The sequence below is a fragment of the Rhododendron vialii genome, chromosome 11a, assembly GCF_030253575.1.
Source record: "Rhododendron vialii isolate Sample 1 chromosome 11a, ASM3025357v1".
Lineage (NCBI taxonomy): Eukaryota > Viridiplantae > Streptophyta > Magnoliopsida > Ericales > Ericaceae > Rhododendron > Rhododendron vialii.
Window position 1 is genome coordinate 17623702 of NC_080567.1, and position 13970 is coordinate 17637671.

The 13970-nt window shown below is 38.8% G+C and overlaps 2 protein-coding genes across 4 annotated transcripts; both read left to right on the forward strand.

Moving 5' to 3' along the window:
* Positions 1 to 5151: 5151 nt before the first annotated feature.
* On the forward strand, positions 5152 to 7213 carry LOC131307666 (pentatricopeptide repeat-containing protein At1g77360, mitochondrial-like). The gene has a single exon (XM_058334296.1). The coding sequence runs from the start codon at positions 5532 to 5534 to the stop codon at positions 6957 to 6959; it is 1428 nt and encodes a 475-aa protein (XP_058190279.1). The 5' UTR covers positions 5152 to 5531; the 3' UTR covers positions 6960 to 7213.
* Positions 6211 to 12583, forward strand: LOC131307667 (NDR1/HIN1-like protein 12). Of its 3 annotated transcripts, XM_058334298.1 has the most exons (3): positions 9940 to 10081; positions 11236 to 11426; positions 11568 to 12583. In XM_058334298.1, exon 3 carries the CDS (start codon positions 11661 to 11663, stop codon positions 12339 to 12341), a length of 681 nt encoding a protein of 226 aa, XP_058190281.1. In that variant the 5' UTR covers positions 9940 to 10081; positions 11236 to 11426; positions 11568 to 11660; the 3' UTR covers positions 12342 to 12583. The 3 variants fall into 3 exon arrangements, with proteins under 3 accessions (XP_058190282.1, XP_058190280.1, XP_058190281.1); XM_058334299.1 differs by lacking the exons at positions 9940 to 10081; positions 11236 to 11426 and adding an exon at positions 6211 to 6333; XM_058334297.1 differs by lacking the exon at positions 11236 to 11426 and having other exon boundaries at positions 7412 to 10081.
* Positions 12584 to 13970: the final 1387 nt, after the last annotated feature.

A 13970-nucleotide genomic window follows, 5' to 3' on the forward strand; every position in this document is an offset into this window, starting at 1 on the left:
AAAGATAAACAAATAAATTTTCTTCAAAAAGAAATTCGCATTATGGGTATTGAAGAAACATTACAAAATTTATGAAAGAAAAAATTTCTCAAATAGAAGAGGATTTTAATAAAGAAATTTGTAGTGATATCCATAATGTTTTTTGGGATAGAAAGAAATATATTGTGTCATTATCTTATGAGAAGGATTTTGATGAAAGGAAAATTCCTACAAAGGCTAGACATTCTCAAATGAAACAAGAATATTTAACAATGTGTCAAAATGAAATTGACAGTTTACTCAAGAAGAAATTAATTAGGAAAAGCTACTCTCCTTAGAGTTGTACAGCTTTTTATGTTAATAAAAATGCTGAAAATGAATGAGGAGTTCCCAGGTTAGTAATAAATTATAAGCCTCTTAATGAAGTCTTAATGTGGATAAGATATCCAATCCCTAATAAAAAGAATTTATTAGACAGACTGAATAAGGCAATCATTTTTTCTAAATTAATTTGATTTAAAATCGGGTTATTGGCAGATTCAAATAAAAGAATCTGATCGATACAAAACAGCTTTTACTGTCCCGTTTGGACATTACGAATGGAATGTTATGCCTTTCGGTTTGAAAAATGCACCTTCAGAATTTCAAAATATTATGAATGATATTTTTTATCCATATGCCGAATTTGCTATCTGTTATAAAGATGATGTTTTAATTTTCTCACAGAACATCGATCAACATATTAGACATCTTAGAATTTTTAAAGATGTCATTAAAAGAAATGGCTTGGTCGTCTCTGCCCCTAAAATGAAATTGTTTCAGACAAAAGTTAGATTTTTAGGGCATAATATTTATCAAGAGAAAATTATCCCTATTGATAGGAGCATAGAATTTGCCTTTAAATTTTCAGATGAGATAAGAGATAATACCCAATTACAAAGGTTTCTTGGAAGTCTTAATTATATAGGAGACTATTACAATGAATTAGCCCAGGATTCGGCTCCCTTATATGAGCGTCTTCGGAAGAATCCTCCTCATTGGACGGAACATCATACTAAGGCTGCCCAAAAGATAAAATTAAAAGCAAAACAATTGCCTTGTTTAGCAAGGGTCAGCCTTGAGCCCGTACCTTTTTGCCTTAGTTATGGATGAATTGACTAGACAATTTTAGGAGGATATCCTATGGTGTATGATGTTTGCAGATGACATTGTCCTCGTAGATGAAACCGCTAGAGGTGTTAATATGAAACTAGAAATTATGAGGGAAGCATTAGAGTCAAAGGGTTTTTGAATAAGTAGGAGTAAAACTAAGTATATGGTGTGCAAGTTTAGTGGTACCAGCAGTGCGCAAGAAGAAAGAGTGATGATCCAAGATCAAGAGATACCTAAGAGTGATCATTTTAGATACTTAAGCTCAATCATTAGTAGAGATGGAGAGATTTTCGATGATGTGACCCATAGAATCCAAGTGGGGTGACTCAAGTGGAAGAGCGCTATTGGTGTACTGTATGACAAGAGGGTACCTATTAAATTGAAGGGAAAATTCTATGGAACTGCTATCAGACCAGCGATGCTTTACGAGATAGAATGTTGGCCTATTAAGAAACAACAGGTGAACAAGATGAATATAGAAAAAATGAGAATGTTGAGGTGGATGTGTGGTGAGACTAGAAGAGACAGGATTAGAAATGAAACGGTTCGTGAGATGGTTGGTATAGTACCCATAGAAGAGAAGTTAAGAGAAAATAGGCTAAGATGGTTTCAGCATATCTACCGTAGACCAGGAGATGCAGTAGTTAAGAGAGCAGATATGATAGCTTTAGGTAGCAATGCTACGTGGAGGGATAGACCTAAATTGACATTAGATGCTGTGGGGCGCAACGATATGAGTATAGTAGGTTTGTGTGAACAAGTGGCCCTTGACAGAGCTCAATGGAGGAAAATGATTCATGTAGCCGCCTCTAAGTGATTGGGACTTAAGGCTCGGTTTGGTTTGGTTTGGTTTGTAGCAATCGCTAATCCTGAATGGAGGAAAATTGTTAAAACAGATGCTTCTAATATTGGATATGGTGGTATCTTAAAGCAATATAACCCAAATACTGCAAAGGAAGAATTGGTTAGATTCACTTCGGGACTTTTTAGGAATGCCCAGGCTAATTACAGCACAATAAAGAAAGAAATTCTTTCTATTGTTAAATGAATAAACAAATTTTAGGATGATTTGTTAAATCAACGTTTTTTACTTACAGTGGAATGTAGTGCAGCCAAACAAGTTTTAAAACAAGATATAAAAAACCTTGCTTCAAAGCAAATTTTTGCTAAATGGCAGTTTGAATTATCTGCATTTGATTTTAATATTGAATACATAAAAGGAGAAAATAATTCTCTCCTTGATTTTCTTACTCGTGAATTTTTGCAGGGATAGTTACAACAAAAAATAATTGGCTGCTTAATATGGTAGATTTAATGGTTCAAAGGCGAATTATTATCCAACAATGGTTGAAATTACAACGAAATATTTTTCAAACAGATTTCAAAATGACTATTCTTAAACGGTCGCACAATAGGTGTAATCTAATAAGATGGTTACATGCCAGAGAAGCAATGCTTCATCATTATCAAAAATATGGATCAGATGATGATCAAGATTGGGAAATTAAATGCCTTCAGTTGTTAATTCAATGTCTTCAGAATAAACTGAATATTTTGGCTGGTGCTTAATTTTGCAGCATGAATCGACCTCTTGATCAAGGACGTGGATGGGGAAATAATCCTCGAAAGGGTAGACCAAAGGTCACCTAAGCTGATGTCGAGGCCTACTTAAAGGCTCAAAGGCTCCAATTTCCATCTCTCCAAGATGCGGCTTCAGCATCATCATCACCTTCAACAAAGGAGGTGGTCCAATCTGAAGAAATTTTCAAAACATCAGAAACAACAGAGACAATTATGATCCTGGAATCATAGGATGAATAATGGAAAGATGATCCCTGAGAAATTAAGTCCCGGTATATGGATATAATGAGTTATTCAGTTCCTGAGGGGAAATACACGTCATTTTATGAAGCAATGCTTATCCAATCTAGTTTAGTGGAAATTACTCACACTCATGAGAAAATTGGTTAGAAAAATGGACCAATAAGTTATAGCAAAGCCATAATTAAGATGGTTTTGCCGGTTCAAAAGTGGAGAATTCACCCACAGAGATCAAAAGCTTTGTCAATCAAAAATGAAAATGAAATTTTAGTAGTCCAATATAATTATTGGGACTATATTGAAGCTTAGACAGAAGCTTTCTATTATCAAAATCAAAAAAGAAAACACTCATGGTTTTCCAAATTATGTCCAAATCTTATTGGACAAAATGATTTCCCAAATTGGTTTATTGCTTGGTGGTCTAAATTCGGACTACGCTCAGACTATCTTCCACAAGAGCTACGGAAGGAAATGGAGTCCTTCATGCAATTTCAATCTCAACTAAGGGGACAAAATATTCCAGAAGGAAAACTCTTTCTCCAAGCAATGACAACTTGTGGAACCCCATGGATTTGGAAAATGGGATCCAAATTGGAATTGATAATTTAGGATTGCTAGTACTCCACCGAATTTTCCAGTAAAGATGGCGGAAGTTAGTTCAAATGGATGAACAGATTTTCAACAATTAAGTTGAAAAATCAGGAATTGAAGTAGCAAATACAATAGAGGGAAAAGCCTTCTATCAAAAATCTTTTTTTAGAAATCTCTGCTCAGATAAAAGCAAAAAATCCATCTCTGCCGGATGATGAAATTGTGATCAAAACAATGGACTTCATGAAAGATCAATTTCTACAATCTGTTCATCAAACTGTCGATGATGTATCAATGACATCAGCAATGAGTAATGAAGAAAACAACAATCCTTTTGCCTGCTTAGCTGGGGAATCTCAAGACCCTTACGAAGACGAATGCAATACATCTACTGTTTGAGAGATTTCTGGGACAACATGATAGAGATAATGATTGCACAACTGACCTCTAGAAAAGTGAGAAAATAATCAATGATTCACTAATACAGCCAAAGATAACTTTCGACCACCTACTCCACCAATTATGGATGGCACAGTAGCACCAATTATAGGTGGCACTACACACTCAAATATTGGATACCATGTGACGATATTCTACGCGTTGACTTCACCTGAGTTTAATGGTATTGATGGAGATAAAGCTCCAATAAATATCAGTACGTAAGCATTTTTTATTGAATAATTGAGCAACTTTGCGCGGTGAATTCATGCGGTAATTGTAGCACCGTTGCACTTTTATAGTAACTCTAAGCCCAATAAACCCTCCACCAAAAAAGGGGTTCGGCTCCCGTCCAATCCCGGCCAGTCGGTTTTTTTTTTTCCGGCAAATGTTGAGTTCGTTCAATGATTGGATTCGTCTATATTGTAGATCTCGTCGAGACACGTAACCATGTCAAACTCATGTCCATCCAATACCCGATCGAAACACATTTATTTTAGATAATCCAGTGTAGGTATGGTTTTTTTTTTTTCAAAATAAATTGATTACGATCCACATTTTTTTGACGTGGTTATGATATCGGATGGATATGATTTTTGACATGGTTATGTGTCTCGACAAGATCTACAATATGGACGAATCTGATCATTGAATGAACTCGACGTTCGCTGAAAAAAGGCTGACTGGCCGAGTTTGGACAGGTTCAGTTCCTGTCCAGTTTATTTACTGTCCAGTCCAGTTTTGGGCCATTCTGGGCCCATCTGGGGCTCACAACAATGATCGGAATCGTTCATTTTGTAGAACTTATCGAATATGTCATCCATGCCAAAATTTAGCTTGATCAAACATCAATAGGTACATGGACGAAACAGATTTGTACAAGAAAAAAGCGATGACAAAAATTAAGTTGAAATTAATAATTGCCCATTGTTTTCATATACAAATCTATTTCGTTCATGTACCTATTGATGTTCAATCATGCTAATTTTTGGCATGGATGACATATTCGACGACCTCTACAAAATGAACGATTCCGATCATTGTTGTGGGCCCGGAATGGGCCCACAACGGCCCAAAACTGAACCGGACTGGACAGTAAAAAAACTGGACAGAAATTGAACCCGGTCTGGACGGTTACCGTCACTGGACGGGAGCCGAACCCCCCAAAAAAGCCCACAAACTTGTCTGCCCATTGCCGCCGTCTCTCTGTCTCTCTCACACGCCCGCTCACGCGCACACACATACTGACAATCAGTTGGAGTACGAACTTCGAAGATAGATTCCAATTGCAGCGAAACGTTTGTTACCTCTCTCTCTCTCTCTCTGTATGTATGTATGCATATAGTATGTTCATACATAGTATATTTTTGAATTGATCATCGCTCCTCAATTCTGCTGTTCTTTCCATACGTAGCTTCGTTACTTCTCGATTTCACCTTTCCAATCCTAAATTTCCGGATATACACATACACTCAACGATGAAGTAGTAACCATGTGTGCACTTGACTTTGCTTAGGGTTTCAAGTTGTCATCTCCTCACATGTTAGACAATGGCCGAAAACCCTAACAACAAAGCCCCAATCCAACCATCCCAACTACCGGAACCATTCCCAACCTATCTCCAAAACCCCCATGTGTCCGCAAGAGCTAGAATGCTCTGTGAAACCCTCGCTAGGGTCCCACCTCAAGAAGTCGAAACCGCCCTTTCATCCACGGGTATTGAACCCGTGTCCGAAATCGTAGAAGAAGTGCTCAAACTCTCGTACGGGTCCCCCGCAGCTGCTGTCAAGTTCTTTCGATGGGCCGGATTGAACCGGAAGCATTCGGCGTATGCTTGGAACCTTATGGTGGATTTGCTTGGGAAAAACAAGTTGTTTGAGCAAATGTGGGACGCGATTCGTTCCATGAAACAAGAAGGGGTTTTGCAAGTGGCCACTTTTGTTTCGGTGTTTGGGAGCTATTGCAGTGCAGGGAGGTTCAACGAAGCTATCATGACCTTTGATGTCATGGAAAAGTACGGGGTTACGCCTAATGTTGTGGCAGTGAACTCTCTGTTGAGTGCGATTTGTCGCGAGGATAATCAGACCCTTGTTGCGCTTGAGTTCTTCGAGCGGATTAAGACTAAGATTGCCCCGGATGCGGATTCGTTTGCCATTTTATTGGAAGGGTGGGAGAAAGAAGGGAACGTGGCGAAGGCGAATAATACGTTTGGGGAGATGGTGATTCGGGTCGGTTGGAGCCCGCAAAACATGTCTGCTTACGATGCTTTCTTGACAACTCTTGTTTGCGGGTCCCAGGTGGACGAGGCAATAAAGTTCCTTCAAGTCATGACTGGGAAGAACTGCTTGCCAGGTTTGAAATTCTTCTCTAATGCTCTTGATATTCTCACCAAGCAGAATGATTCAGCTCATGCTGTCCTATTGTGGGATATTATGGTTGGTAGCGGATTAGTACCCAATTTAATTATGTACAATGCAATAATTGGATTACTTTGCAACAACAATGACACCGATAACGCCTTGCGTTACCTTGATGAAATGGTGTTGTACGGTGCTTTCCCCGATTCTTTGACCTATAACATGATTTTCCATTGTTTGGTTAACAACAAGAAGGTTCGTGAAGCGAGTAAGTTCTTCTTTGAGATGATCAAGAATGAATGGCCTCCTACACATTCAAATTGCGCTGCGGCCATCACAATGTTTTTCGATGGTGATGATCCCGAGATGGCAATAGAAATTTGGAACTACATGGTTAAGAATCGTGTTTTGCCTCTTGAAGAGAGTGCGAATGTGTTGCTTATTGGGCTTTCTAATATGGGAAGGCTGAAAGAGTTGAGGAGGTTTGCAGAGTATATGCTTGATAGAAGGATTAATATTGATGAATCAACAATGACGAAGTTGAAACATGTTTTCTATAAGGAGGGTAGAAGTGCACGTGACTCATATGATAGTCTTTCAAGGAAGTGGAGATCTTCCTAGAAGTTGTGTGGTTGGAACTTTTGGTTCGATGCATTGGAAAATTTATTTTATTTTTCATTTCCCTTTTTGGAAGTTTGGGAGATCTCTTCGATGTGGCTGGTGTGTGGAAACACTATGACCACATCTGGTTTTGAAAAGAAATTGATGTTAAACTTGCCTGATTTGGTTCCTCATATGTTTGCATTGGGATGTGGTACAGTGGTATAATATGATTAGCTCTGTCTTCCTGTTCACAGATGCACCCTTCACGTTCATTAATTCTCTTGTTCCAGTGCTTCGTACCTACTCCATGTACATGTTTTAAATGCAGCTAACTTTTTTCTGGGGTGTTTTGGTGCTTTTTGAGGCTGTCAATTGAATTACAAAAATTCATGCATATTGCTTTGTTAGCTTCCATGTCCTTCACATCATTGTATTGATGGGACCTGGATGCTTTATTCCCTGCAGCTTCTTTCCTTTATGTGTGGTAACTTCTGTGTACACCTGAACGTGTGCTGTTTTCACTTTTATTGAGAAAGTAATTCCCTTCCCCCCTGCCTGCCCGCCCTTTTTTCCCCCGAGTTTTTGGATTATTTTTCTAATATTTTTTTTTAAAATTCTATTTCTTGTTCTTTGCTATGGTTAGCAGCTGAAACACCGGTAGAGTTCCAAGGTGGTTAAGACACAACATTAGCCAGGATTAACTTCTACTTAGATCGTAATATTCTGTTTATCTTTTCTTTACAGTTTCCTACTTGCTAGAAATTAACCTCTTTTTTTTCTTAGTCTCTCTCCTCCATTCTTACCGACATGCCCATTATTCCTCATTGAAAAGGCAAGAAGTCAGTCTGAAGTTTTGCCTAACTCTCCACCGTTCTAGCTAAATCTCATGAAATCAAAGGAAAATTGGAGGGAAAATAAGAGATGAGTAGCATTTGCATAGTTCATGTTACACCATTACCTCTTAGTTTACTGACGCTCCAATATGCATGGACAGTGTGATTTTTTCCCCCATTTCATACAACTTTCAGAAAACCAGAGAAGAGTATAAACTAACATGATGTAGCAAATGCTTATTGTTAGAGGCCATGAAGCACATATACGAATATGGGATACAGATATGAGACGATAAGGATACAAAGATGCGGCAAAACCTAAAGCAATAGGTTACGGATACATCAGCGATGAGTTTGTTTTAGTTGCATATCTTGTACTATGAATACAAACAAAGCCAAGGAAATAAAAGAGTAGTTGACTCGCTAATAGCAAGCTTTTGCTAATAGATATGTGTGTGTATATTTGTGTGCAGTGTACATCAGTATGCTAAAAAAGACAGTGTCTGTACATATTGGGCGTATAGTATTTGTTTCACAATGTGCCTCCTTGTGTGTGTGTGTGTGTGTGTGTGTGTGAGAGAGAGAGAGAGAGAGAGAGAGAGAGAGAGAGAGAGAGAGAGAGAGAGTACCCGTGAAAGTAAACCGAGTTGTGAAGACGACGAATTGATCGACTGGTTTGGTCCAAGTGTCTGTTTATCATTTATGTCCATATTGACTAATATGTCTATATTCTATCTACCGTTTGCTCCTTACAATTGTTAGTTTCTTCAAAAGAGTTAAAACTCGTTTTAACTCTTTCCGTATCCTGTATCTTATGGGTATCCCCTGAAACTTATCCAAAATTGAGAACTTTTAGAATGAGAACTCGATACTTATTTGCCTCATCTGATATGCGTCAAGGTGTATCAGTATCCAATACCCATACGCCCCTAGTTTTGGATTATCCGTGCTTCATAGTTTAGAGGATAGTAACTAGTAAGTTAGTACCTATGAGCAAAATAACTATGGAGGTGAGTGTTTGCTTTCTTTTTGTGTAACTTTTTGTTTGCACTAAAAATGACAACTCAAGGATGAGGTGACATGTGGCAATGAAGGGTGCGTTGGTAGGGTAGCATAATCAACTAAAAACAAAAGAGAGCCACCATGTGTCCCATTACTTACAACTGCCAAGAATATCGTGGAATAATATTTCTTAACTTGTCGCATGCCCATAAATATCCTTGGGGCCTCTCTGGTTCCCACTGAGGTGAAAGACGGCCAAATTTTTAATCTATAACACCAACATGAGGGTAAAGCTCTCAATTCCACTTTGTATTCTATATCTAAACTATTGTCAATATTTGAGCTATTTTAATCATTGAGTGTCAAATCCTTTCCTTTCAAATAAAGGAACCCAAATGCAACTGAATTGCGATGAAAGTGCACTCATTGGTGATTCGGATTTTTGTTGACTTGGGGGTGAAGTGTTTGGTCAGCCATCATGTTAAGGTATCTCAACTAGCATTGACAATTTCGTGGTCAGAATTCAGTTACCAATGTTCAATCTCTTTAGTTCTAGTTCTTCTAGAATTGAATAACATTCAATGCCCCTTATGCACCTTCAAGGAATCATATCTCCCCAATCCTGTACCCATTCCCATCTCTCATTACATGCAGAGAGGATGGGTTAGTAGTCAGTCCTATTAAGACACTGTATTTAGTGTTTGTGTACTTGTCTGCCTGTGTAGTCCCCAGCATAATCCGAGGTCAATGAGTTTAGGAGGTTTATGGCTGCAGAAGTTTTGTGATATGTGAAGGATTTTGTCATTTTGCATTTTGATTCTCTGTTGTTTGTCTCATAGTTAGCAATGCCTTATGCCTTATTGGTGGCCATCAACTTGCGCAATTTGGACAAAACATGTGACGCTTCATATTCGGTTTGGTTAATTTTGAAAGTTTTTGCTAATAGACGGTCACAGATGCACAACAGACCTGATTTCTCTAGTTCTACCAGGCATATTCCGAAATGAAAAGTATCTGACAAGAAGGCATCCTTCCTTTACTTTTGTGTATTATGTTGCTCCTAGTTGGCAAACCAGGTTCATTAGGATCGTCTTGCTTTATTTGGTGAGTGTTGAGTTTCTTTGTGTTGTAGGCCACACAAAGTAAATACACACACACATGTACACAAATGTATATTTTTACAGCCACTTGGTAGGATTATACAGTGCGTTGGGAAACCAATTTGAGATTTGCTCTTGCTGGAGCCTTTTCCGACACGAAGCAGCTGCAGAAGAGGAATTGCTACATACAGTCTATAAAGCTTGGGTAAGAGTTTGACAGTTTTGGATTGATGTACGTGTGGTCCTTTAGAGACGTTCTTTAAGCTACTTGATACAATGTTTCAATTTGTTACCCGTATTACAAGTTTGGTTGATCAATGGCGGTGGGATCGGGTTGTTGTCGATGAAGCAACCTTTGATTTATGTGAAAGATTTGATTAGAAATTATAATATGGGAAATAGTTTTTGCATTAGGGTCAACAGGCTTAATATTATTGGGATGCTTTGACTAGGATATTTTAACCCCGACTGGATTCCAAATTCCTAGCACCATTAATTACACGACGAGTGTTCTTGGTCTCTTAGAAATCCTATGTGACTAGTGCTAACCAGGAGATGATCCCATTCCAATTGACGGATCTCTATAAACAAGGGGATTTGAGATAAAAGTTATAAAGCATGTGTTCTGGGGTTTGAGGCCCCTTTATCATTTTTTTTGTTTTGTTTTCTCATTCAGCTGAGGTCTTAGGATTATTCCTGGCGTTCTGCTTGTTGGGTCTCTCAAGGCCATCCCTTGGCCCTTTCTTAAGGATGGCGGCATGCTTAATACATGCAAGTAACACAGGAAGTGGTGTTTCTAGTGGTGGATGGTTGAGTAACTCGTTACTATTTGTGGAGAAAAGAATAAGTGTACCATAGTTGCATTTTATTAGGATCCAAGAAAGCTCTCAATTTGCTTGTGAAATCCATATGCAGGAACAATATTTTGACCTATTTTCATTCAGAAACTAGTTTTTTTTTTTTTTTGATTAGTATTTTCTTTCAGAAACTAGTATCAAGCCTTTTCATTTTAGGCGAAGAGTAAGTATTATTGATGAAGATGAGTACTGAACCCTTGTTGATTATAAAACTTGTGTGCCATATAAATACTATTAGAGTTGTTCTAGGTATCATCTTCTGTCAATAAAATAGGACATTTTTTTAAGCTTGCTTAGTGGAATTGATGCCAAAGTTGTCTTTCAAGCTTGTCTTTTGGTCCAGTTACTTGGTATTATAGTGTTGTTCAAGCCCGGGTTATGAAAGCTTATGAAGCTTTCTAAATGGGTCGAGGATATCATGGCAAAAATGGTGGACTAGACAAGTATAATATCTGTTCAGATCCTCAATTCTATAGATAATGAACCTCTTCTCTTTTAGCAGCTTATTGGTGACTTATAAACCGTAAGCCTTGAAAAGACCAAGCTACTCGAGTTCGACTTGTGTTTCGTTCGCTGAAAACTCATTCGAGATTGGCTCGTGATGTGACCAAGTTTGCACATGTTATGAAGCTAGGAATTTATGGAACTTGACATGATAAGGTTATTTGTACCTCCAATAGGGACCGTATACAGGTATGCAGACATATATACCTTTACAAGGGTGGAGTTGTATATGTGAGTGCAAGTTTGGTATTTTCTTTTGAAGGGTAAAGTGCTTTTTGATTCCTGGGTACAGATTGGTAACTGATTAATTGTGGGTGACTTTATCCTCAGGAAAGAAAGATACCAAATCTTTCATGCCAATTAGAGCTAAGAACCCCAAGCTTGTGCTCTATACCTTCCCTAGTTTCACATTTCTCAAAACTCATGTCCTCCCACATAAAAGAAGAAAACCCCATCCCCAGAAACCATCCACTGGATGTCTCTCCGGCCACTGCGACCACCGAGCACCACCGCTTCGGAATGCTGCGAAGACGTGGCACCAACCCTCTGATTTGGCTTGTCGCCATTATCTGCGCTGTTATCGCTATCGCCGTCATCATCGCTGGGATCATTGTTTTCATCGGATACATCGCAATCCGACCGAAAGTCCCGTTCATCAGCGTCACGTACACCCACCTTGACGTGTTCGATTACGACCAGTCAGGGTTACTTACGACGCAGGTAACTATCGTAATCAAGTGGGAGAACGACAACACAAGGGCCCATGCAAGTTTCTATGATGCAAATTTCATTCTCGGCTTCCAGGGTACAGAGATAGCAAAATTGGTCGCGGAGCCGTTCGACGTGCGCAAGAATAGCTCCTTGGAATTGGCTTACACAGTAACGTCGTCGCCAATACCGTTGACTCGAGAGCAGATGATGATCGCTGACATGTCATTGAAGCAGGATTTTGTAACGTTCGAGCTGAGGGGGACGGCTCGGACCCGGTGGAGATTGGGGCTACCCGGATCGGTTAAGTTCTGGTTGCACTTGGATTGTAAACTCCATTTCATTCCATCATCTTTTAATAGCACAGGCTTGTATTGCAGCTCCAGGTCTAAATAACATTCAGTTCAGTTTCTCATCTGGTACTTGGATATAGTGCCTGCCCCCTTTTAGTTCTGAACTCCCAGCATCATTTCTTTTTCCAGTATATCATCTGAAATATAGAATTTATAACATTTGTTCTTTTTTTTAAGGTATTTCTTACTTTGGTGAAACTCCGGAATGGTGTTGGATTTGAGTACGAAGTTGTATCTCTGTTAGGAATGAACATTTTCTTGATCAATACCAAGGAATTACACTTATTTGGGGGGCAATCCTGGTTAAAATTTAAAGCAATCTGCAATGCTACGTGCATAGAAATCTGTGTGCAGATTCGAAAATTGGTGTATTCGAAACCGCCGGATGCGTGCAAGGGCCTTGTTATTTTGTGAGTCCTACGGGCATCGGGCGATTGCGAATCTGTGCACCAATTAATGTCTGTGCATGCAGACTTTTTCTTGCAGATATTGTCCAATTAATTCATCTGCTGACACAATCGTTTTAATGTATATGATCTAGAAAAAGAAAATGGGAAAAGAAAGTTTTGGTGAAGCTTTTGGTATAATTTTCTAAGAAAAGTGGAGGAATGAAAAGAAACAGTACAAGAGGGCAAGCACTCCTTTTTAAGTGATGCTTTAACTCTTTCTAGTTTCTTCCGCGGAACCCCCCCTTAGTGGTAAGCTCACAAGACTTCATTGCTAAGCAACCTACGGGAACCCCGATTAAGGTTCCGTTCCATTCTGTTAAAATTTTTATTTTTTAAGTATTTATATTTGTTTTACGAGACAGGTCATTCTTTCACAATAAATCACATTTAATTTAAAAAATAAGTACTTATATTTCCCTAGCGCAACGGGGCCTAAATAGGATGGAAAATTACATGAACCTCTTTTTTTAATTCAAAAAATATGTATTTATATTTCCCTAACGCAACGGGGCCTAAATAGAATGGAAAATTACATGTACCTCTTTGGTGCTGCTATTCCCAGGGTTTAATTAGCTCCGGTAATTGCTTGATATGTGTGGGACAGGAGACTACGTATACACGAGGAATTAGTCACGACGAAGTCCTGAACATTCGCTTCGATAGATATCCTCTTCTCTATAGGTTCCTTAGCTCTCTCTTTTTTTTTTTTCTTTTAAAAGAAGGTGGTGGTCGGAATAGGGCTTAAGCTAGTCTCTCTTAAAGAAAGTAAAGAGGAGTAAATCCATAAACTAAAACAAGCATATTAGTGCGATATAACAAGGCTGACTGAAGAAGCTTTCTTTCACTTCCTCAGACCCTGCGTCCGAAGAAAATAGATAAGGAATTCAATGATTTCATCCCAACTTCCTGCTTCTGATGGAGCACAAGTGATACTACCCACTCTACCTGACGCGATACCCGGATTCTCTACCCGATCCAATGATCCAATACTGCAATGCGATTCTCCCCTTTCGCCTGCCTCGAACTCCTTTTCTCCTAATATATTCTCGGGGCACAGGCTGGATATTCCTTGCTTAATTGGCATGTCAGAGCTGATTCTTGCGGAAGTGAAACCTACTTCTGCTTTAACTACCAGTAAAAGGAGAAGTCTAATTTTCGCCCTCACTGCACACTTTTATTAAGAAAATCACGACGACAAAGGGCCCAAAAGGAGCGTACGTAGG